The sequence below is a fragment of the Castor canadensis genome, chromosome 15, assembly GCF_047511655.1.
Source record: "Castor canadensis chromosome 15, mCasCan1.hap1v2, whole genome shotgun sequence".
Lineage (NCBI taxonomy): Eukaryota > Metazoa > Chordata > Mammalia > Rodentia > Castoridae > Castor > Castor canadensis.
The window spans coordinates 101,030,410-101,055,249 of record NC_133400.1 but is presented as its reverse complement, the minus strand read 5'-3'; the positions used below and the strand labels follow the sequence as shown (position 1 = coordinate 101,055,249).

The window sequence follows — 24,840 nt, the reverse complement described above, 5'->3', positions numbered from 1 at the left end:
TCTGTTGCCCAGGGGGGCAGGCGGCGTTTGTAAAGGGAAGTGAGTTCTAATCCAGCGGTGCCGACCCTGGGAGCGCCGGGCCACCTGGGGCTGGGTTGGAGTCGCCCGGCTGACCAGGCTCTCTGGCCCGGTTCTGGAGGTTCTGGCAGCTCAGGGCCTAACCCCTTCTCTGGAGCACTGGGACTCCCTGGGCTAGGGACCCCTATTTTATCCTAATCACCCCTTTAAAGTCCCTGTCTCTAGATGTCCAGCCCCATTTGGAGGTGCTGTGGCCTCGGGCACAGCCCATGTCCTGAGATTAGAGGGGTCCAAGGTCACGTTTAGAAAGTCATGGTGTGAACGCTTGAGGAACAGCTGTCGTTCCTACTCGGACTGGCTTTTGAGTGGCCCTGTGACAGACGTCCTGTATTGGACCAGCGTGCCTTGTGCCGGGCTGGGGGCTGCCCTGCAAGGTCTCGTGTGCTCGTCCTGCCCGTTTGCTGCCTCTCGCTGCACCAGTGCCACACAGACGCCGTGTCCCTGGGACGCTTCTCCAGGATCCAGCTGGTTCCATCACCCCAGATGCTCCTTTGTCCCCCCTGCAGGAAGTTGCCCCAGGCATGGAGGGTAGAATGGAGTCCCAACCGTGTCTTAGGCAGGCAGCAACTGCATCGGTACCGAATCTGGAGAGTCCTGAGGCCACCTCTGGATTGCCACAAGCTGTCACTGCCCAGGCGTCCAGTTACACAGGAAGGTCGTCCTTGCAGCTGGGTACTGGGCTGCGTGCTCTGCCGTGTCCCCGAGATCACAGTGTCCCTCTCAGGTTTCCCCAAAGGCTGGTCTTGTCCACCTCAGACATCCCTGTCCACCTGCCCTTCCCTGTCACCTTCAAGGGGCTCGCCTGGCTGGAATGTGAGAGAACCTTCTCCCCTGCCCCAACAGCACGTGGAGAACACTGAGCCGTCCTCCTAGCCCCGAGTCCTCTGCAGAACCCCTGTGGCCACATGCTGCCACGCGCCCGTGTGTCCCTTCCTCCCGCTCCTGACCCCGGGGACGGCTCCCCACCCGCTCTTCTGTCCTCACGCTTCTTCACGGTCCTGCAGGTTTTCCTGCCCCTCTCCTGTTTTGAAAGCACTTTTGTCCGTGGCTTCATCACCTTTCTGGGTTGTCACAGACCTGGTAATGTGAGGGTACTGGGACACATGCCCAGCTGGGACGTGGACCCTGCCTCTCCCGGGGTCGCCACCTGTGTTCCTCTGCGCTGCTGTTCCTTCCTCTCTTGCCTCTTTTCCTTGCTCCTCTTCCTGGTGGGGTGTCACCTTCCACAGCTCTCTCTCCTCCATCTGCACATTCCTCCTCCTCCCCACGTCCCCCCAGAGCCTGTGCACCTCCTGCCGCCTCTGTTCCCCCGGGGCCGTCCTCCCCCAAATCTGCCGCTCTGAGCCCCCTGCACACCCCGCCCACCTGTGAAGTTGGAGCCGGACTTGAACTCACTGCTTCTCCCTCCCTCCCTTCTCCCCTCGTTTTGGAAGTTTCTGCCTCCCCTGAACTTAGCAATGGCACTTCTATGTGTCCTGGCCTGTTCTCCAAATTGCTGAGACCCCTGCCGCCAAACCTGCCTCGCGCCTGGGTTTAGGAAGCCTGCGGGGCACCCAGCACGGGTGGGCACCGCCCTGACTGACCACGGCTCCCTGGTTATAACCCGTCCTGTGTTCTCCACGCTGAAGAGCTCAGGTGTGAGGAGACGGTTTGGAACCCTGGGATAGAATGGGAGCTTCAGTAAATCCCCATTTTGTTTTATTTAGTAATTTTTTTTTTTTTTTACAGTACTGGGGATTGAACTCAGGCCTCAAGCTTGCTAAGCAAGCCTTCCATCACTTTAGCCACACCACCAGTCACTTTGCTTTTTACTTTATTTTTCAAATGGGATCTTGTGCTAACTTTGCCTGGGCCTCAAACCATGATCCTCCTTCTTTCACCTCCCAAGTAGCTGGGATTACAGGTGTGTGCCACCTCGCCTGGCTCTAAATTCTTGCCTTAAACCCTATCCATGTTACTCTTGGTGTAAACAAGCAGGTCTGAAGCGGTTTCCCGGCTGTTAGCCTTGCTCGGAAGAACACCTGGAAAGGAACGGCTCCTTAGACCCCAGGATGTAAGAGGACAGCTGGACATGGCCAGCCAGGATGGGTGCCAGAGGAGCAGGTTCTTGCCATCTGTCGGGGTGGCTGACTCCTGCTGTGGTTCCATTTCTCAGCTGACAGAGCATCTGACCAGGGTGAGGCTTAGGGCCTCACGCGCAGGACAGCAGTCACATCCGCTCATCTCTGGATGAGCTGCCCTCCGGGGAGAAGGGAGGGCTGGGCAGCAGAAATCCTCCACAGCCCACCAGATAGTCACGATCACCCTGCCAGCGCCGCGTGTCAGGGCTGAGCCCCAGACACCTGGGGTTGGGGCGGCGGGGGAGGGGGTCAGCCCTGTGCTCCGTACCACACCAGAGGCGCTGAGCGCTGACTCAGCCTGTTAACAGAAGGAATTGTCCTCTGGGCCCAGTGTAGTCGTGCACACCTGTGATACCAGCTTGATAGTCTGGGGCAGGGGGTGGAGTTTGAGGCCAACCTGAGATACATAGTGACATTGTGAGACCCTGTCTCAAAAAACCAAAATGAAAACAAACAAAAAGAAAAAGAAAAGATAAAATAAACTCTTATTTCTTTAAAAATTCAGTATATACCTTGTTTTTTAATTATAAAATCTAATTTATTTTAAAAGGCTGCAAGCCTGTGGCAGGTCCAGCTTCCAAGGGGCTGAGGTGGGTCAGGCAGCACCAGTTGGCAGGACTTGGACAATGGCTTTGGGACTGCTCTGTACCAGTGGCCCCAGGGGTAACTCCCATCTGGGTTCCAGGTGTGTCCCTGAAAGCCCAGGATTGTCCCAAATTCCAAACCTTGTGTGAGATTTGTCCCGAGAACAGGAAACACTTTCATAACATAAAGCCTGATCTTGGTCATCGTGTGAACGCCGCAGCTCACAGAGGCACCCTGGGCTCCTGGGCTGCAAAGCCACCAGTGAGCCAGTCCCTAAGAGCCACAGCAAGGCTGGACCCACTCACCGCAACAGTGTCACGGGGGCAAAACGAGAGGGAAAGAAAAACAGAAAGAAAAGAATGAGGTTTTTTTTTGTTGTTGTTATTGTCTGTTTGTTTTTGATTTTCAATACTGGAGATTGAACCCAGGGCCTCATGTTTTCACCATTTGAACCACACCCCCCGCCCTTTTTGTTGTTGTTTTTGAGACAGGGTCTTGCTATGCAGCCCAGGCTCTCTTGGAACTTTAGTTTCCTTCCTCAGCCTCCCCAGTGCCGGGATTAAAGGCGTGTGTGCCATGCCAGCCTCAGAGATGAATTTTTGAAATTCATTTAATGGATAACTTTTATTCTGGTATTACATCTTTATTATTATTATTTGAGATTAAAAGGCTTTTCTTTATCAAATGGCAGTGGTGATAGTTGGTGCATTTTAAAAGTTTTATTAATGTTTTTGGTGGAACTGGGTTTGGATTCAGGTCTTCACACTTGCAAAGCAGGCACTCTACTGCTTGAGCCACACCTCCAATTCATTTTGCTGTGGTTAGTTTGGAAATGGAGTCTTGCAGACGTTGCTGGGCTGACCTTGAACTGTGATCCTCTTGATCCCAAATAGGATTACAGGCGTGAGCCACTGGGGCCTGGTGGTGATTTTTTTTTTTTTTTAATAATCTTACATGGCAAAACAAAATGTTAGTTGAATTTTGTATCTGACCTCCTTATATTTTCTTAAATTTTTACCAACTAGTTATGAAATCTGACAAGCTAAAAGCCAGTCATCTGATTCCCCCTTTGTTTTTGAAGGCAGAACCTAGAAAATGAAATGATTTACCCCAAATCTGCACATTTAATTGGAGAAATACCCCTTCGTCGATCTCTGAAGTAGAGTTTCGGGCATGGGGGTATCACCTGAGCACGAGCAGTATTTGCCAGTGCTTTCCTCGCTTTCCTCCGGGGAGACGGGCGCAGCGGTGGCTGGCAGCTGTGTGAGCACTCGTGGCCTTGGGCAGGGGTCCGCAGAGACCCTGGCTGCGTTCTCTGTGGGTGGGTGGCGCTTTGCTGCACGGGCATTTTCGAACCCTGAGAGTCCCCTTTTCTCAAGCAGGAATTTATGCTGCTCGCACAACACAGAAATCGCTGAGAGAGGCCAGGTCAGAGGTGGGTGAGGACCAGGGAGACTGAGGACCTGAGCGGCTTTCTCACGACCACAGCTGCCCAGCACGCCGATGTGACCGAGGTTGGCTTCAGTGTGTGTGACCTGCGAAAGTGACAAAGGGTCACTTTGTAGAGAGTTACACGAGACAACCAGGGTGAAAGGCACACAGAGCTGAGGGTGCTGCCCATGGGGAAGCTGGAGCAGGTGTAGACATGACCTCCAACCAGAACGACATCTGTGTCTCCAGAGAGACGAGGCGAGGTGCCGCCCCACCGTGAGCTGCCCAGTTGGGGGTGAGTGTCTGACTGGGGGAATTCTTAGTGGGACTGGCTGTCCCTACATTGCATGTGGTAAACTGAGGCAAAACAGGCTTAAAAACAGTGAATATTGGATCTCTACGTAAAGTTGTGATGCCTTCCTTAATGGCCTCAGCGATTTGGCGATATAAACTCATTTTGAATGCAAATCTCTGCCCTGTGCCATTGCAGGGGGGGAGGGAGGTCGAGAGTGGACCTGTGGGAAAGTCCTGGGGGCCCGTGGGCACTCAGATGGCCCTCGGACAATGTGCGCGGCAGAAGGAAGAGGAAGGGAACTCGGGTTGTATTTTTAGCCCACAGCCACGCTGACATCCTTGGCACGGCTGTTATCTGATGGCATTGGAATGGAACCAGCGTCCTCTTTCCAGGCATTCACAAGTGACCGGCTTCATGTTGTCCAGTGCTGTTTCCTGGGTTTAAGACAGATTTCTTTTCTCCAATTCATTGAGGTTTATTTTTTTTTCCTTAAGAAAAGATCTCCTTTAGACAATTATATTTCCCAGAATTGTTCAAGCCTGCTTATTGTTCTCAGTGAGAGTCTGTCCTACTTGACCAGCCATGTCACTTGATGGGAATTCTCCAGACTATGTCTTTGCCACACTCAGAGAGCTTGCAGGACACTTGAGGAATAAATCAGCCAGCCTGTCAACGATCAGAATCCCAATTTAGCACATTCATTCCTACAGGCCTGGGGCCAGAGGACGCCCGGATGAATGAGGCATGACCTTTGGCCTCGAAGAGCTCACCACTTAAATGGGGAGGTGGACAGGTGCCTCAACAGAGGTGAAGCATGACTGTCATCTCCCTTCCTCCCACTGCCTCTGGAGCTCAAATAAGGCAACAGGGAGAGAACGTCACGAGGGAAAACGCCGTGGTGTGGACGGGCACTTACTTGAGTGTGTCTCCCGCTGCACGGTTTGAAAGCAGGCATGAGAAGTGCCGTTTTTGTGTAGGGAGAGAAGCATGTCCTGGCTGGGAACGTGCCCTCCACAGCCTGATCGCTGGTTCGGGTCTTCACTGTGACAGTTACTATTCACAGTGAAGCTGTGCCTCCATCCTCTGACCTGACACTGGGTGTGAAGTCCGGAAAGGTGAAATAAACTTGACAGGCTTCACTCAAGCGGAACGGCGTGTGTGGTAGGAAGTGTGTTCCAGCCATGAGTTATGACTGGTCGGCATCTAAGAGATCCCCCATCCTCAGATGGGCCCTTTGAAATTCACTGACTGGGAAAGAACTTTGCATTTTATTTCCCCGTAGCTCCTGGCTTCTGGCTAGGTCCCCACCCATAGAGCATTTGAGGTCCGGTGTCTGTGGAGATGCAGGCTATAGACAGGCCCAGTTTCACGCTGTCTGCCAGCAACGCAGACACTGGGGGTGATCCCAGGTATTGCTGACACCCAGGACGGTAGCCCACCTCTACCCTCATGACGGTGAGAACAAGCTTCCCGATAGTCTAAACTGAAAACAGCGATGGGATATTGTCAGCTTTCCCGAGCTGCCCATCCCACGCCTCAGCATCCAGAGCTGCAAGCAAAAGCGTTGCTAGCATTGCTCACAGGCAGCAGGGTTCACGGTGCCTGGCCTCACCGTGACACTTAAAGTAAATGCATTTCCGGATGGTTGTCCAGAGCTGGTGGCCCCACACCCCTGTGTTTGCCCCAGGTTCCTACAAGGCCGCTTCTTGGCTACCCTTGAGGTTATAGAGATGGGTGGGGCCTAACCTGGGCCCACCAGGATCTCATTTCTACAGATTTGGAATTGGCTCCTAGCAGGTCAGGCTCCCCATGCAGCTGGGTTGCAAACGCTTGAGCCTGGAGTAACAGGAAGCAGATGTGTAGGGTGACAGGCTGGGTCTTGCCTTCCCAGAGGGCCAGCCTGACCGTGCGTTTGGACTCTGCGAGCCTCTCCCGGGTCCTCACTGGAAGTCTTTTTATTTAATTTGGAGTACATTGGTTTGGGTTAGTTGCAATTAAGAATCCTAATTCATACAGCCTCACCTCAGAGGGAGACAGCTGCCAGGGGAGGACGATGGCCGTGTCACCCATGCTGAGGATCGCAGCCATGGAGCTATGGGGAGAGGGGGTGGGAGAAGCAGAACCACTGTGAGGTTATAAGCAGGCTCGGACCTCCCCAGGGTGAGGAACTGCAGAATCAGGAGTCTAAAGGGAGCTGAAGGGTCTGGGAGGGTCCTTGGCCAGCCCGCTGTGGGTGAGTGGGAGTGTGCACAGCGTGGCAGACTTGAATGTCCCATTGCAGAGGGGGCCACATGGGTGGGAGCCACCTGCAGGGTGAGTGGCTTTGTGTCACTTCCTCTGTGAATATGAGAGAGGCGTCAGGGGAGCTGGGTCTGCTGTCCATAATTGAGAAGGAGACAGGGCAAAGGACAGGGAAGAAAAAGGACAAATTCAAGCCCCAGCACCTTTGCATCCATCTCTGTCTCCAACCACGAGGACCTTTAGAACAAAATGAAGGCGCTCTCCCCCACCCCGTATCGTGTTTCTGCTCAGCTCTCCACACAGTTCTAAGCTTCTCCCATTAACCAATTCCAAAGGCTCCTCACGTGGTCAGGTAGAAAAAGGCTCCCAGCTCTGATTTTCTGTTAGACAGCTTTGTTACTGTAACAAAAACCTGACATGGTCTTTCAAAGAAGCCTCACGGGTCTGAGGTTTTGGTCTGTGATTGGTTGGCCCTGGTGCCCTGGGCCGTGGCGAGGCAGCACCTCAGAGCAGGACCGGGTGGGGGAGTGAAGCCATTCATTTACTACTATGAAACAGAGGAGAGGAAGAAGGGCCAGGGCCCCATTATCCCCTCAAAGGCACACCCCCAATGACCTAAAGGCCTCCCACCTCTTTCGGTTTCTACCATCTCCAACACCATCTCCAACACATGGGCCTTTGGGATCCAAACCCTAGCAGGGGGTGTTCATAGCCACCTCTCCCCACCCACTCCATTCCCCTTGTTCCCGGCAAGCAGCTCAGCTAGTCACGGTCCTCTGCCTGGTGGGACGACTCAGCTTTCGTTCTTCAACCGTCTGGGACATCACCAGTCCTCCCTGAGCTGGGCTCCATGGTTGCCCTCTGTTGGCTTCGGTCATGGACCAGGACCTCCTGTATGACAGAGACACCCTTCCTTACCCCTTGTGCAGCTGCAGTGAATTCCCCGGTTGTCCAGTTCCTCACCCCAGCCTGCAGTGACTCCATTCCATGCCCATGAACACAGAGGCACTAGGAGCCCACAGGGGCAGGGGTGGCACCTAACTTCCAGCTCCGTGGTCATCATTGTGTCTCCGAGAGGAAGACAGGCCCACAGGGCATGAGGTCGTGGAGACAGGAAGCACACATTGTGCTAATGGATCGCTAGGGCTAATAGGGAAACCACTCCCAGGTCCACCCCTTGCCTCCTGGACCTCAGATTCTGCTTATGGGAGAAGCAGCTCACATATGGGACACTGATTCCTTGCCCTGCAGACAGCCTTCTGTGGAACCTGGACCCAGCCCTGCTCTGCCAGGTGCTGCCACCTTGCTGGTTGTGACTGGGACCTCAGAAAGCCATGCCACCCTTCTGTCACATCCAGAGTGATGGGGACTGCAGAAAGCACGGCCCATGCCATGCTGCATTGCTGTGAAGGGTCCCTCGGTCTCGGCAGGGCTGTGGTGATGGATAAGTCACTCTTTACAAGGCCCTGGGTTTCGATGTAAACCTTGAATGAGGAAAGATGAATGCATAGTCCAGTAAGAAAGGACAAACTTCGCCCCTTCCGTGATGGAGTCAGTTCAACATAGTTCACCAGCCCCCAGGAAGCTGTCTGCCCACTGGGGAATGATGCCATGCTGGACTCAAGTGTTGTCTCTGCAGCCTCGGTGGTGGCCACAGCTGGGGCAGCCTCGGTGAAAAAGTCCATGCTGCTGAACCAATCCATGGCCTCTGTTCCCGGCTACTTTGTCCATGAGCCCATGGGACAATGACGGGGGGGATGTCATCCTTCCTCTCGATTAAGTCCTCTACTGAGGTCACCCCTTGGCGTGTATTCACTTGGAACACAAGCATCTTCACTTTTAAAGTCCACGCAGAGAGGTTCATCCACACATCTCTTCCTCAGACTGCCTTGCCACCCATCTCCAGTCTTGTTCCTTTCACAACTCTGAGCCTGCACAGCCCGCGAGTCGGGATGCAGTTGCACCTCTGGCTATTTCTCCTCCCAAGGGAGCTGAACAGCGAGGAGCACTGCTCAAGTCCTGTCCGCAGGAGGAGTCCCCAGAGAAAGGCCAAGGGCTGCAGCTGCCTGCTTTCAGGAAGTAGTGCCCCAGCAGCACACAGAGCCCTCGGTGACCTGGCCTGAGCATCCTTTTCTTCTTCCAACTGGTCCCAGGGAAACTCCCATGAAGCCATGGTTGTGGCTGGGAGCAAGGGGGGCTGGTGGGCATTTGGACCACTTCTCAACATAACTTACTTGTGCCTTCAGGCTCTGCTCAGGTCGTATCTCCTTTGTACCCCTGTCATGTGATGATGGGGTGACCTGCGCCTGCCCACCTGTGTGACATGGTGGATCAAATAACCCGACTTGTGATGGGCAGCCCAGGTCGTATGGTCAGCAGATGGCTCACAGTTAAGTGTTCAGTCTCTACTAAGGTCCTGGAGAAGTTAAAGCTGCCTTGCAAAGCTAGAGGAGTCACCTGCAGAGGTGGCTCTGCTCCAAAAGCTGAAGAGCTCGTGTTAGGATTCACCTAGAAAGGCTGCTACAGTCTCCAAACAGCTCGGCGTCTGTCCAGGGACACTCCAGGCACTGTTGTTTCTGCCGCTGCCCAGGGCCCAGCAGCCAAGCAGCCTGCACAGCAGCCTAGACCTGCTGAGAGCTTCTCTGTGTTCTGGGCCCACTCAAGACTAGCGATGCTGGGGATGGAACCCAGGGCCTCGAACATCCCAGGCAGGCACCTGATCCCTGAGCTACACCCTCAGACTCTAACCGGCAGCTTTTCAGGTCACTTGAAAATGGTCTGGAGTAACTTTATCCAAATGAGCAGCCTGTTGCTTCCATAATCCAAAAGAGGTGCGGTGCCTTTTGTTTTGTTTTGCTTTTTAGTCAAAAGAGGGGTCAGGTGTAATAAGTTGTCCTTTGCCTTGGAAGAGATGTCTCAACCTGCCTTCCCTCCCAAAACCCCCTACTGGATCTCTTGGAAAGCCACTGAGATGGAAACCCTGTTCCCACCCTCTTGACATGTAAATGTCTCACCAGTAAGTCCAGAGTGATGACTACTTCCCACTTACTAGGTCTGATCAGTGTCGTGTCTTCCATGGAGTAGACTAGCTCGATACCTCCCAGAAGTGGAAGGTGGTCGTGACCCCTGAGAACCTGATTATAGTGCAGTGCTGGAGAGGCGACAAGCTGCCCGCCCTGCCAGCTGAAAGCAGGGATGGAGAAAAAAGGTGTTTGCCAAGTCGACAGCTGCATACCAGGTAACTGGAGGTGTTAATTGGTGCAAGTGACAAAGCCACTTCTGGCACCTCCGCTGCAATTGGTGTCACCACCCAGCTACTTACGATAATCACCAGAATTTATCTGTTCTGGCACAGGTGGAACAGATGAGCAGAAGAGAAGTCTGGCTGCTATCACCACCACCCTGCACCCTTCAAGTCCCCTGACGGTGCCACTGATCTCTTTAATCCCTCCGGGATTGGGGTTGTTTCTGCTAACTGTGTTCCTAAGGAGAGACAACTGTAGTGCTTTCCACTTGGTCTTTCTTACAAAATAGGCCTCACTCCTCACCCAGGTCAGGGTCCCATGGGAACTCTGCCTGTGGCTGCGTTTGTCTATTGCAGTTCTGGGACCAGTGGATCCTGAGGTTAACAGGGCTTGACTGTGTGACCCCTCTGCCCTCCATGGTCCTTGCAGTGCCTGCTGGACCACGGTGACATTCAGGTCTCCTGGATGTAGTGTCAGTTCAGAGCCAGTGTGTCTTTTCCTTTTCCCCAGTAGCCACCCTGAGAAGGCAGGGCAGCACACAAGCAGCCCAGTTTAATGGTGTCATTTCAGGGTGGGCAGCATAGCCGGGCCTTCCCCAATGACACCAGCTTCTCTTCATTCAAGGAGCTCGGAGTCCTGGGAAGTGACTAATGGGTCATGATTGTCTGTTAGAATTTTGGTCACTTGACCTACAACTTAGCAATCTGTCCATCTGTTTCCTCTTTATGAACATGTGGTGTCTGCAGTCCAGGCAATGTGGAGAAAGCTTGGTCTCTGCTGTCCCTTAAGGTAACCACACCGGTCCAGTCTTTGGGGATTCATTGCCACTTCTAGACCCCAGATGCATTTGAGGGGCCCTTCCCTGCAGAGAGGAGAACCAAGGACAATGGGTCACAAACTTATCCTCACAATCATGAGGTGAGCAGGTCTTACAGGGTAAACTCACTGGCATGTTCCAATTTCCCCAAGCCTTTGGATCCCTCCCTTTAGGCTATATAGGGGCAGAGTTGGCATTTTGACTTTATTTAGTGTGGGCCACCCTCTTGGTCAGTGTTTCAACCAACTGAAGAGTTAGAGCCCTAACCCAAGGAGCCACCACTCTAAGTCCAGAATCTCTGCTTACTGGTCTGTGTCCATAACTTCTGCCCATCCTACTCTTCACACCCCACCTGGTAACGGCGCCTACAGGCCTTCCGTCCCACACAGGTGTTTCGGAGTTTTGTTTTGTTTTGTTTTGCCAGACTGGTACTGGGGCTTGAACTCGGCCTCCTGTTTGCTGGGCAGGGCTGTACATTTGAGCCACAGCCCGCCCAGGTGCCGCTTTGAGGTTTTCTCTCACAGGCCCTCGCCTCCATGGCCTGGTCCTCCTCCAGCTGTGAGGAGCCCCGTCCTTTCCTGCACAAAGTCTCCCCACTTCTTCGCAATGCTGCCTCCACCCTCACAAAGTGCCCCGGCCTCTGGCTCCATCTTCCATTGTTACAGAGCCTCGGGCGCACACGACGCCTTCCTCCCGGAGCGAGGTCCTTAGGGCGGGAGTCCCGTCCCGCCGTCCTACTGCAGGTGCGTCGCACAGGGCGCCGAAGGCCGCGGCGCCAGCTGCCCCAGGCTTCTCACTTGGAGTCGCACGTCATTCTGCACAGCTGCTCCCGGGCCCTCCCCTCCTCCGTCCCCCTCCCCAGTGTCCTCATCCGTCACCCTGTCCCGCTGCGCCCCGGCTCCTGCGACGAGGCCCTCTCCGCGCCGCGTCCATCCTCCACTTCCTTCTGGGAGGCGCCTGGCGCCCCGGCCCGGCCTCCCTCCACGCGTCCCCCTCCCGCTTCCCGTCCTTCCGCGGCCGCGCGGGGGGCCGGAGGGGCCGGGCCGGGCCCAGGACGGAGCCTCCGCCGGGCGACGCCGCCGCTTCCGCCGCGGGTTCCGGGGCCCCCGGGGGTAATGCCGGGCGGGGGTCCCCAGCGCGCAGGTACGGCCGGGCCGGGCCGGGTTGGGTTGGGTTGGGTTGGGTCGGGTCGGGTTGGGTTGGGTCGGGTTGGGTTGGGCCGGGCCGGGTTGGATCGGGGCGAGCGGGGCGGGGCGAGGGGCCTCGGACACAGCGTGGGCCGCGCGCGCTTTCGGAGTTCGGGGAAACCGAGGCGGGGCGCGAGGCGTGCGGGTCCCTGGCTGCCAGCACAGCGCGAGCCCCACCGGGTCCCTGTCCCCGGATCCCAGCGACCGGCGACCCGCGGCGGGCGGAGCGCGCGTGGCCTCCCCGTGCCCGGGCGTGGGCGGAACCCGGGACCCCGCGCGCGGCACCGCCCACTTCCGACGGGGACCGCGACGCCGCCGGGCGCGCAGCTGCCTGTCCCCCGCCCGCCCGCGTGATGCCGGGCCGCCCGCCAGCCCCCCGGGTGACACCGGCTGCGCGGACCGCAGCGCTTCCACCACCGCGACGGGTTTGCGCGCGGAGCGCAGCGCAGTGCGCTTGCTGGGCCTCCTTCTCAGGACATCTTGAGCCTCAGTCTCCCCAAAAGCCAATCCCCTGACCCCACTGGCTCCTTGGCTGGGTTCGGTGAGAAGGCACTTTGGAAATGCGTCATTGTGACTTCGGTCCTAGGCTTAGTTGTGCTTTGACTTCCCCATTCGTGTGGAGCAGATTTGGAACCTACTGGGAAGGGTTGTTAGGGGATGGGGGACAGGAAGTCCCTGGCTCCTGAAGCCTGAGATAGACAGAAGCTCTCAAAAAACCTCAGTTGCTGTTTTTACTAAGCAAGACCTAAATAATTTGGAGTGAAATGGAAGTACCAGAGTTGATTAAAGTATGACTAGCCGAGCATTTAGAAAGAATTCGGTTTTACTGCGCTCAGGCTGGTGCCTGAAGTCCTCGGAGGTTTGGATGAGAATGGGCCTCTGAGCACAAAGAGCCAGGGGCAAACAACAACCAATGCTGGGGGAAAAGGGTCCTTGTACATGAGTCCCTTTTGTGGTGGAATGTCATTAGTGTGGCACAGGGAAAGCAGTGTGGAGATTCCTCAAGAAATAGGAACCAGCAGTACCACTCTGGGGATTACCTGAAGGAGTTCTTATAGAGACTTGATAGATGGGTTAAATAGAGACACCTGCACACCCACGTTCACCTCAACACCGTTCCAATAGCAAACTATGCAATCGGAACTGATGAATGGGTAAAGAAAATGTGGTGGATATGCACAAGGTTATGTATTCAGTCATAGAAGAGTAGAATTGTGGCACTTGCAGGAAAATGGATGAAACTAGACATCATGGCATTAAGTGAAAAAAACCAGCTTCAGAGAGACAGCCATCACGTTTTCTCTCAGAAGCAGACTCTAGGCCTAAAATGTGTGTGCGTGCATGCTCACACTCACACGCAGCACAAATGTGGTTGTGGAACTGTTTGGACAGTATGAGGGGAGGGAGATCGGGAAAGAGAACGTGGGATGCATCCTATAAGATCCTTTGTCCTTATGAAGATAGCAAAATGAAACCCACTGAAAACTTAAAATGGGGATAGGAAAAGAAAGAGCAATAGGGAAGCTAATGTGATTGAGGCACAGTCTATCACAACAGATGCCTGTGTGAAACCCCTTTGTAAAATTAACATACACTAATAAAAGAAGACTTCAGAAAAAACCTTAAAAAGATATAGATACTTCCAAGGCTGAAAACAAAAGAGCCCTGGGTGAAAAACCTGCTTCCCGCACTGTGACCTGGAGACTCAGTTTTCCCATCTGTTTACAGAAAAGATCAAAGAAAACCAAGGCAGTAATTACTGCCTTTTTTTTTATTGTTTTATTATTCATATGCGCATACAACGCTTGGGTCATTTCTCCCCCCTGCCCCCACCCCCTCCCTTACCACCCACTCCACCCCCTCCCTCTCCCCCCGACCCCCTCAATACCCAGCAGAAACTATTTTGCCCTTATTTCTAATTTTGTTGAAGAGAGAGTATAAGCAATAATAGGAAGGAACAAGGGGTTTTGCTGGTTGAGATAAGGATAGCTATACAGGGAGTTGACTCACATTGATTTCCTGTGCGTGGGTGTTACCTTCTAGGTTAATTCTTTTTGATCTAACCTTTTCTCTAGCACCTGTTCCCCTTCTCCTATTGGCCTCAGTTGCTTTTAAGATACCTGCTTTAGTTTCTCTGCATTAAGGGCAACAAATGCTAGCTAGTTTTTTAGGTGTCTTACCTATCCTCACCCCTCCCTTGTGTGCTCTCGCTTTTATCATGTGCTCAAAGTCTGCCTTTTGTGGCATACCGTCGCCTGGGGGTCAGACGAGGCAAAGCATCCAAAGGCCGGTGGAGCGCGTCAGTACTCACATGGAGACACCGCTCTGCAGGAGAAATGACACCATCCAGCGGGCGCTGTCTTAGAAAGTCCTTGGCTCAAGTCCTCCCCAAACCTTGGTGGGGCTGGTGTTGCCATCCTTGCTTCCTCAGGGCATGGTTGAGCTTCACAGCCAGCCTGCCTCTTGTCACAGGTCACATGCCTGTTACTTGTGCACCTCTGTGTGGCGGCCTCTCACAACTCAGTCCCTCTCAGCCTTCGGATGAGCGGACGTCAGTGAGTGGAGCGAAAGTTCCCGGTAGACCTGTGCATCCCAATAGACACAGACCCTGCATGTCAGAGTGAATTGTTAGCTCGGGCAGAAGAGACCTTGCGGTAGTCCTAATTTCTTTCATTCCTATTTGGTAAAATCCCATTTTAAACTGTCTTCTTAGAAGAATGAGCCATAAAAAAAGTTTGGAGGGCTGGGGGTGGCGGGGTGGTGGTAGTGCAGAGGCCTTGCCTGGCATTCCCAAGGCCCTGGGTTCCATCCTCAGTATCCCCCCACCAACCAAAAGTAAAAGGGGGGGACATTAAACTTTGAAGGACTGTGTGGAGAGACCGTGTTGCAGATGGTAAAGTGGAATCTGATTGATCTTTTATTTTAACACTTAAATTTGCTGGAAGCCTTAGGGTGGCAGACAGGTGAAGTGGAGGTGGACAGTTTTGCTGCCATGGTTGCTTTGCAGGGCCGAGTGCCAGGACATGGCTGCAGGGACCTCACTGCCACCAGAGGTCTGAGATGTGGGTCAAGGGTGGGCGTGGGGCGTGGGGAGGGGCACGGGACTCTCGGAGAGGAGAGGGAGGCAGGGGCTCTGCTGCAGAAAGTCCCTAGCTCATCTGCTAGTTCAGCTATCTTGACTCTCTATCTTGATTTTCGTTCTTCCAGAAGGGATGGTGGGCTCTCTGTAGGAAGCACAGAGAACTACAAACAAGTCAAAACCACTGCAATCCATCAGCGCAGATAGCTGGTTTGCTGTCTCTGTTCTTGTAATCCGTGTCCATGTCCTGGGCATCAGTTTGTATCTGTTTCAAAGATGGGATGGAAACTGTTACTGTTTTTTGTTAAATGACAAAAGATGGGAGAAACTGATACTTGCTCATAGTTCAAACATGAGGACATTAAGTCAGGGAAAAGAAGCCAATTTATTATGCTTATTAAAACTGTTCTCTTTTAGAACAATCTTAACCTTTGCTGGGCATAGTGGCTCACAACTGCAGTCCCAGGTACTCTGAAGGAAATTCAAGGTCAATCTTCGGCAAAAAGTTACTGAGACCCCATCTCAACCGACAAGGCTGGGCATGGTGGTACACATTCATTATCCCAGCTTTGCACGAGGCTGTGGTGGGAGGATGTGGGTCTGAAGTCAACCCCTGACAAAATGCAAATAAATAAAGAGAAAGAGGGCTGGAAGGCTGGCTCAAGAGCTGGGGGCCATCCAGCAAGAACAGGGTCTTGGGTTCAAGCCCCAGAATCTTAATTTTGGATTGGAGAACTGTCAAGGCATTGTTGTCGATGTTTGAATTTTGTTGTGGTTTTGGTTAAAGTTGGATGCTAGACCTGCAGAACAAAGAGGAGGTACAGTGGTGACTTTAAATGGTCAGACCTAAGGACCAGCCAGAGCAAAGCCAGAGCAGGTGACATTTGAGATTAGGGTCATTAGGCCAGAATAATTCTTTTATAGTAATGATAATTCAGTTTATATGCTGTATTCTTGTGCTGCTCCCAGAGATGTGTTAAGCAGCCATTCTGGGAGGGGAAGGTCCTGTCCTGGCACAGCTGGGCCAACTGTGGTGCCACTTTTCAGTTAGTACCTCTTACTAAAGCAAGACTTCAGCCTTGGGGAGTCTTGTGCTTGTTGTTGACCTAATGACTCTGGTAACAGTTCCTTGGTGAGTGGTTTCTGTGCAGTTCCATGCTGGATCCGTTTCTCTTTGGACATCAGAGCCTGGTGGCTGCTGCTCTCAGACTTTGCAGTCAGTTTCCGGTTTTCACACCAGGCAGGGGAGGACAGGAGAACTGGGGCCACGGGATGAAACCTTTGTATTTGGCTTTGGGAAGTGGCTTGGGCCGTGGGGCGTGCTCAGCAGCACAGTAAGCGCCAGCTCTGTGTCCGGCTTACTTTCCCTGCCTCCTTCCCCTTTGGCCACTTGCCTTTCGTCATGGCTTAGAAGTGGATGGGAACACTGATGTTGTAAACAGAATCACAGAACGTAGGACTGGCCAGGCTTCAAAGGATCAACTGGCTCTGGCAGGTGAGAGGTGGATGTCACCATTTAAGTGCAGCTGCTGATAACTGGTTCCAAAAGAAGCAGTCCTTCCTTACCTTTCCCAGGCCAGCCTCAGGTGAATGTCCCAGCTGCATACGTGGCCTGTGCTTACCCCAAAAACAGTATGGACAGGCTTCTACCCATTCCAGTTGCTGTGTTCACTGGCCATGGCAGTGCTCCTACCCTTTATTTGCAGGTGGGTTTGAACTCTCAAGTGAATGCAGGTGAGGCCCAGTGTGGGGGCCCAAGCTTGTAATCCTAGCTCTACTTCTAGAGGTGGAGATCAGGATCACCATTCCAGGCCAGCCCCTGGGGGATAAAGTTTGGGAGACCCCATCTTAACCAGTGGCAGGGCATGGTGGTGCATGTCTGTTATCCCAGTTACACAGGGAAGCACAAATAAGAAGATGACAGTCCAGGCAGGCTTGAGCATAAAGTGAGACCCTCACCTCAAAAATAAAGGAAAAAGGGCTGGTGGAGTGGCTCACGTAAACGCCAGGGGAGGGACTGCCATCTCTCGGGATCACTCATACATCAAGAACATCTGAGCTGTAAGTGACAGTGGAGGTCAGAGAACCTGCCTCCTTATTTTACGGGAGAGAGAAATGAGGCACGTAGATGAGTGAACTGCTCTCTCTTAGTGGTGGTCCCACTAAGCCGTGGAATTCATCCTCACTTAAGACATGTTAAATGAATTCAAACCAGTCCTTGTCATTATTTTTTTGAGCTATCAGGGCTCCTTAAACTTAGATTCTGGGGCTGGGTCTGCAGCTCGATGGCAGAGCACTTGCCTAGCATGTGGGAAGCCAGAATCAGAGACTCGAATTCTCAGTCAGTTATGTTTGTTGTACTGTGACTGTGTTCTTTACAAATCCGTTTATTCATTGTTCACTCCTTTAACGTGTTTTGAGTGCCTGGTTGGCCTAGAATTAGAAGTAGCACTGGCGTCACAGAAAGTATCCATTTTTGCCTTCATTTAGAGGAAAACTTGCTAAAAATGGGTTGTCCTGATGGAATGGTTGTCTTGAAGAGTGGTGAGCTTTCTGTAACCGGGAGTGTGTAGGTCAGTGTTAGATGGTCTGGGAGAATGGGGGTGATGTCTGGTCTGCACTGGGGAGGGAAGCTCTGTGGGAACCTGTCCTGCTCTAGGGTTCTGTGATTGTCATTCTGGAGGATCGGGGTTTGAGCTGCTGTGTGAATTCCTATTCCCTGCTCTCTGGGATTTCATGCTTTGCGTCCCTCTCCCCAGGTCGTTCTATTTCCAGAAGCCCAGGTGGCCCCCTGGCAGGTAGCTGCCCAACTGCAGCCCCTCTTTCTGGTCTCCGGGTCACCCATGTCTAGGATTGATGCTGACCACCAATGTGAACTTGCTCACCCAAGCAAGCAAATCTACCAGCAACAGAAACAGGCAATTGACAGGTGGCCCTGTGTGGACACTCATGGCTTTCACAGGCAGAGAGGTGACATATCTGAAGCTTAGCGAGTGAATCGTATCCAAATTGTGGAATCTGAGTTGAAGTTTCGTTTTGTGACCTGACACTGAGCTGTGCTTCCTCATACTGTCATCTCTTGATTTGTGAGTGGACTGATACAATGGGTGGGTTTCATTTTTAACCCAGGAGAATGTGTTTCTATAATTGAAACCGTCTTGCTCAGATGCTGTTGGGAAAAGGAGGGTTACTTTACAGCAGCCAAATCAAGTAAGTACAGAGATAAATTGGGGTTCTCATGTTCCTCACTTAGAATTGTGAAAGCTGCTTTGTGGTCACAAATCCTCTGATGAAAAACGTCGTATGTTTTAGTATTATTATACCCTAGCCACCGTCCAGGCAGAGCGAACCATGGAACAGCTGTCCGTGGGCAAGTTGGCACCCATTCAGTTTCAGCAGTAGATTTAGGGGCTCTAGATTGCCTCGATGTTGATAATCCTGTGTCATTATAGAGGTCTCTCCTAGAGCCCTGACTTTACTCATTGATCCCTCCATTCTGGACTGCTTATTTAGCACTCGTGTCTGTGTGCCTTGTTTCACCATGCAGGCCATCTAAAGATTGTCCATTGTCTCCAAAGACAGCCCTGTCTACAGGGGAGATCCGAGGAAGTCTGTGCCCTTTCCAAGAGGTCTGAGGGGAGCCTTTCATGAGCTAGGCCCAAGTACTGGACAACCAGCCCTTCCTCATCAAGGTCATGGGATCCGCCCTCTTGCCCCCCAGCTCTGCCTCTCTCTCATCAAGGTCATGGGATCCGCCCTTCTTGCCCCCCAGCTCTGCAGTGTTAACCTCCCTCCCCAGCTTCTCCATTTGCAGCACACTTGGGCAGCATCCTTGCTGTGGACACTGTCTCCTCAGGAGGCTCTGAAGGGTGGGACACGCATCTCCCAGGCACGGGGTTTGGGGGGCTGAGGAAGGGTGGGGGTGTTCTGCAGCCAGATGGAATGGACAGGACCCTCAGCCAGTCCTCTCTTCTCTCAAGTGTCCTCCCTTGTGCACACAGGGACAATGACATCAGCCCTCAGTTTACAGACAAATGACCCAACACGATCCTCTTTATCAGCACCCCTCACGCTCTGTGCTGCTGCTTTCGTCGTGAACGTATTGGTGTCCTTCCTACTTCTGGTCCTGCCCGTGGCCTCAGTCTGCCTTATAGCCTGCCCATGTCCAAAGTCCCTCCGTTCCGATCCAGGGCCTCAGGCCTTGTCACAACTACATTGGTGCTTGTCCAGAAAACACATGCTTGTTCCCACCAAGAGGGACAAGAAGGTGACATTGCCACATAGCTCAGAGCAGTCCCTCCACCACGCGAGGCCATTCAGGTGGGCTCGCTGTGGATGAGTGGCAGAAGGATGTGGTTCTCAGAGTTTCGGGATTTGAGATTGAAGGTGATGTCCACGGGCCTGGACTTCAGGTTGTGGTCCTTTTGCTTCCTCTCCTCCCCTTCCCTGATGGTCTTTTTTTTTTTTTTTCTGGTGGTTTGAACTCAGGGCCTCACGCTTGCTAGACAGGCTCTACCACTTGAGCCACTCCGCTAGCGCCTTCCCTGCTATCCTCTTCCTTCATCCCCTGTTCTTAGCTTCACTTTCTGTCCTGCTGTTTCTTAGAGGCCATGATGCCCTGCCTTGGTTGCCAAGCCCCCAGGAGAGCAAAGGGACAGCAGAAGGACCCAGCTCTCTGGACGATGAGAACGAGGCCTCAGGGAGGGTGACTGCTGGTCTAACTGCAGCATACTCAAGGAGCAGCAGTGTGGCTGGCTGTGCTCTTGCTTTGTTTCCTGAATCGTATGCCCTGAAGCTTCCTGGGTCTTATCCTGGCTCTGACAGCCAGCCAGGTGGTGTGAACTTCCTCGCACTGGGTTTGATTCTTCTCTTGGTGCTGCCTCTTGGATGAGTCCTTAGAGGCCCCATTCTGCAGCCTGAGGTCAGGTGATTCCCTGCCAGTGCTCTGCCCATGCTCGGAGGCCCTATTGGCCTGGAGGGTGACCTGGACAGTTGCTCAGAGGAAAAGGGCAGGAGCTGTCAAGGTGGCCTTTAATGCCGGCCAGCCACGACAGTCAGACAGTCAGCAGGAGTGATTACTTGGCACGAGGGAGGCCATCTGGCTCTGAGTGTCACTGGTGCTGTGGGTGACCAGGGAGCCTGCGGGGAACGGATATCTTGCCTGGCCTTGTGAAAGGAGTTTTAGTTGTAGACCTGGTAGACATTTAGGTTTTTCTGTGTCATTCAATCCTGGATTGACCTTTGTAAGACTTCCATTTATGTGAAGGGTAGGCTCGGTAAATTCTCCATGAGGATCCAGTTTGGATTTGGTTTCCCAGCAGGTCCCTGTGGGAAAATCCTTGCTGGTGCAATTTCACACCCCAAGGGGGCGTCCCAACCCCAGAGAAGTCCAGCTCCGTAGGCGTCCACTGTGGCCTTTTTCACCTTCTCCCTGGGCCTCAGGTGTTGTGCTCCAGGAAGGAAGATGTCACCCTGTGAACTTAATAAAGCCACATGCATGCTGGGACAGAGGGGGACTTGGTTCTTCCTTCCCACGGAACCTTGCTGGCTCCCTGAAAGTGTTCTGAGCTGTTGGCTTGTGAGCTGCCTCTATGACATTGGGGACGTGCCAGGCCCGTTGGCTTATCCTCCGGGTGTTCCTCCCTATTGTTTGTTGCAGCCCCGGGAGTCAAAGGCTCCTCAGTGTGGAGAGAATGCTGGCCTGTTCCCTGGAGCCCTGCAGGAGCCCAGTCAAAGGGCTTCTTGTTCAGTCCAGAAAGCCACAGGAAATGCCTGCCACCCCCGCAACCTCCGCCCAGATCCTAGGCTGCTTCCACTCTCAGCAAGGCAGCAATGGCACAAAAATAGATCGAAGAGGCCCTGCAGGTGGCTGGGGCTCCCGACACCCCACATCCACTGAGAAGAGAGCTCCAGCTTCCCCTGGAGTTCAGTGGAAGCTGCCGCCGCCCTGTGAGGGCTTGGCCTCATCTCAGGCACTTAGTGCTATTATCGAGGGGCTATTTTTTTTTTTCTTTTTAAGATTTACAGATTTGCCAATTATTTAATTTTTCTAAAAGGATTAGAAAAAAATCAACTTTAAAAGGGAAAATGTACTTAAGTAAAAAATAGGGTTTATGACACATGGCTTAAAATCTTGAGTGCTGTGTTTTATTAAAGTCATTTACATTTAACGACTATCTATACAGGAAAACTGGACAAACTTTAAGATTTTAAAAAATAATTCTTAAATACAAATCTGATAATGGAGAGAGAGAGAGAGAGAGAGAATAAGAAGTTCTTCATGCCGGAAGTCCCGTTTGTGGCAGTTTAGGCTCTAGCTAGAGCAGCAGTCCCAAGGCAGCCAAGGTTGTGTCAGCGTCACCCAGCATCTGCAACAGGTTCATGCATAATGAATGGAACCGTCCTGTCAGAAGGAAACTTTCTTTAGTAAGGAGCGAGGATTGAGCAGTTCCACTTCCTCCTTCCTTGCCACTTCCTCACGTGGTCCTTTTCTTTCTCTTTCTTTGTTTTCAGTACTGAGGTTTGAACCCAGGACCTCATACTCACTAGCCAGGTGCTCTACCACTTGAGCCATGCGCCCCACCCCCACCCCCCAGCCTCAGCCCTTTTGCTATTAGTTTTTCAGGTAGGATCTCAGACTTCTGCTGGTCTCAGATTGAGAGCTTCCTACCTAGGCTTCCAAAGTGACCGGGCTGCCATGCAACCCGTCCTTTTAGGAAAAGAGCTGCGTGGATGGACAGAGGGTTTGCTGTGTTTTTTTTAAAGGATTACTACCTTGGGGAACTTTTCATTGTTTCCTAGCCCTGGGATCTGCTCATGCGGGGCACAGAAGCTCTGTTTCAGCTTGTCTCTCCTCTGGTGTTCCAAGACACTGTGTCATTCTGTATCTGAGGGTCTGGGCTTGGCGCATTTGCAGTTGAAGCTGATCTGCCTCAGGACTGTGACACTGTCCACCTCAGCCCTCGTGGGAGCCAGGAGTCCTTCCTAGCGGCACAGGTGCACGCTCATGTGCTGCTGGGTGGAGACGTGGCTCCTCTTAAGGATCTGTGAACTGTGGCCTCCCGCAGGGGTGACCCTGACTCCCATCTTCTAGCAGGGCCTGCCTCTCTCTTTTCCACAGAAACGACAAGGATTTCTTCCTCATCCTCGTTCTTCCCCAGAGTGACTGCTGGTGATGGGCCAGGTCTCTTCTTGGAGAATCAGGGCTTGGGGCTGGCCCTGGGGGAGGACCGAGTGGAGGAGAGCAGGGGCCGGGGACAGAGGGAAGGAGGTGGAGCTGGGTGGGATCCAGGGCTTGGGTGAGCTGCCATTGAACATGGAGCAGGTAGGGGAGATCCTCGAGGAGGTGAAGCACTCTGATGGCAGGGCCCATGAGGGCTCCTGTGCAACTCGTGACAGATCCCAAACCTCCACCAGTGATAGACTCACTAGCATGAGTGGGAGCTGTTTAATGTTCTTTGATTGCTTAGCAATGACAATGCTTAGTTCATGGGACTATTTTGAAGACAATAGGAGATAAACTATGAGCGGCTTGGAAAACACGTGGTAACACATGGGCTGCAGCCTGGAACTATGCAGGTGATGTCCTCCACATCTGGTGACGGCCTCCTGTTGAGTTTCTAATTCACCTCTCAGGGCCACCCTCTTCTTTTTTATTTTTTTTTAATTTAATTTAATTTTATTATTCATATGTGCATACAAGGCTTGGTTCATTTCTCCCCCCTGCCCCCACCCCCTCCCTTACCACCCACTCCGCCCCCCCTTTTCCCCCCACTCCCTCAATACCCAGCAGAAACTATTTTGCCCTTATTTCTAATTTTGTTGTAGAGAGAGTATAAGCCATAATAGGAAGGAACAAAGGGTTTTGTGGTTGAGATAAGGATAGCTATACAGGGCATTGACTCACATTGATTTCCTGTGCGTGGGTGTTACCTTCTAGGTTAATTCTTTTTGACCTAACCTTTTCTCTAGTACCTGGTCCCCTTTTCCTATTGGCCTCAGTTGCTTTAAGGTATCTGCTTTAGTTTCTCTGCGTTAAGGGCAACAAATGCTAGCTAGTTTTTTGGGTGTCTTACCTATCCTCACCCCTCCCTTGTGTGCTCTCGCTTTTATCATGTGCTCAAAGTCCAATCCCCTTGTTGTGTTTGCCCTTGATCTAATGTCCACATATGAGGGAGAACATACGATTTTTGGTCTTTTGGGCCAGGCTAACCTCACTCAGAATGATGTTCTCCAATTCCATCCAGTTACCAGCGAATGATAACATTTCGTTCTTCTTCATGAGGGCCACCCTCTTCTGACTTAGCCTCCTGAGGGACTTTTTTTTTTTCAGTTCACCCCACAGGGGCAGCTCATGGAGTTTGCACAGTGGTATCCTGTGTGCTGGCCCTGACAACACGGGAAAGGTGACATTACTAGTTTCTGTGACAGAACCTTCTGAAGGGAGTGCCTGGTGCACTTGCTCTGGGCCCAGCTTGGTCTTTTCACTCTCACTTTAGTGATTGGATCGCTGTCCTTGGAAGGCTGGACAGTTTTTGTGGCCCTCTGGTGCCCTGAAGAGGTTTTAAGGCTCAAATAGAAATTTTTTTTTTTTTTTTTAAAGGCTCATGGCCACTGCCTGATGACTGAGCAGGGGCCTCTTGTTTCAGGTAGGATGCACTTAAGGCCCCAGTGTCTGTGCTGCTTAGTGTTTGCTGTCACAGGGTGAAAGCTTGATTCCCTGTGGCATGGGGGTGGGGAGGAATGGTCTGCTAAGTCACTCAGGGATTTGCACAGACCAGAGCACCTGCATTTTTCAGGGCCTCCCAGAGCACTGACATCTAACTACCAGACTAACCACCAGGCTTGGAACTGGCGGATATCACTTCTGCCACAGCTTTATTGGCCAGGACTTGTCACAGGGCCACACATAACTGGAAGGGAAACTGGGGAATGTAGTCCAACTGTGCGTCCAGGAGCAGAGGGAATGGAGTTGGAGGATGGCTTCAGTCTGCCTTGGTGCCTGTGGTGCAGAGACTCTTCTAATGTGCCCATGTGTCACCTCCTTCAGTTCTGCCAGGGGAAATCAAGGCATTGGGAGATCTGAGGTCACACAGCCAGTCAGAGGTGAGGACATTGTTTGACTCTTGTTACCTTGCCTCAAGGATGGTCACCTCTTATCTACTACTCTAGACTGAGAAGATAGGGCACAGTTAAAACTTACAAGTGAAAAAGAAAAAGTGAGGAAGGTGAAGTGCAGATTTAGAGATTAAAAAGTGAGAATTAGGAGTGATACAATGCAAACTACATAAAAAGTTAACATTTCTTTAAACTGCAAGTGTTCAGCACTGTAACCTGGGTGTAGAATCTCATTTTTCTGTTGAATTATAGCTCCAAACACTGATCTTAATTCTAAGGACTAGCAAATAGAAGCATTGTAGATATTAAATTGGACAGAAATGGCTAAACTACTTGGTTTTGTGATCCCGAGTTTCCTTAATTTTAGATTTGGGGACTATTTATTGTGCCACCACTATGTGTGTCAGCCACGTATTAAAAAAAAAAAAAAAGCCTGAGGACAAGGGCACCATTCTTACTTCTGTTCTTTCAGATGAAGAGACTGAGGCTCAGAGACATTCAGTAACTTGCCCAAGTTACCCAACTCATACGTGGAAGATTTAGGATTCAAACTTTGGTCTTACTGCCTCTGTGTGCATTATTATTTTGAAGATCCATAAACACTTACCTTCCATTTCTTTAACTAACTTCATCTTGCCTGTGGTC

At 52.2% G+C, this 24,840-nt stretch overlaps 1 protein-coding gene across 11 annotated transcripts in view; it reads left to right on the top strand.

The window, feature by feature from the left end:
• Positions 1 to 24,840, top strand: part of Disc1 (DISC1 scaffold protein) — a 247,190-nt gene that overhangs the window by 5,345 nt on the left and 217,005 nt on the right. Inside the window, exon 1 of one of the 11 annotated variants that reach the window (XM_074056875.1) lies at positions 11,781 to 11,955. The exons of the other annotated variants lie outside the window; for them this stretch is intronic. Within the exon in view, the coding sequence (XP_073912976.1) occupies positions 11,928 to 11,955 (28 nt within the window). The 5' untranslated portion in view covers positions 11,781 to 11,927. Of the gene's footprint in view, positions 1 to 11,780; positions 11,956 to 24,840 lie in introns of those variants that run through there. 11 annotated transcript variants of the gene reach the window in all.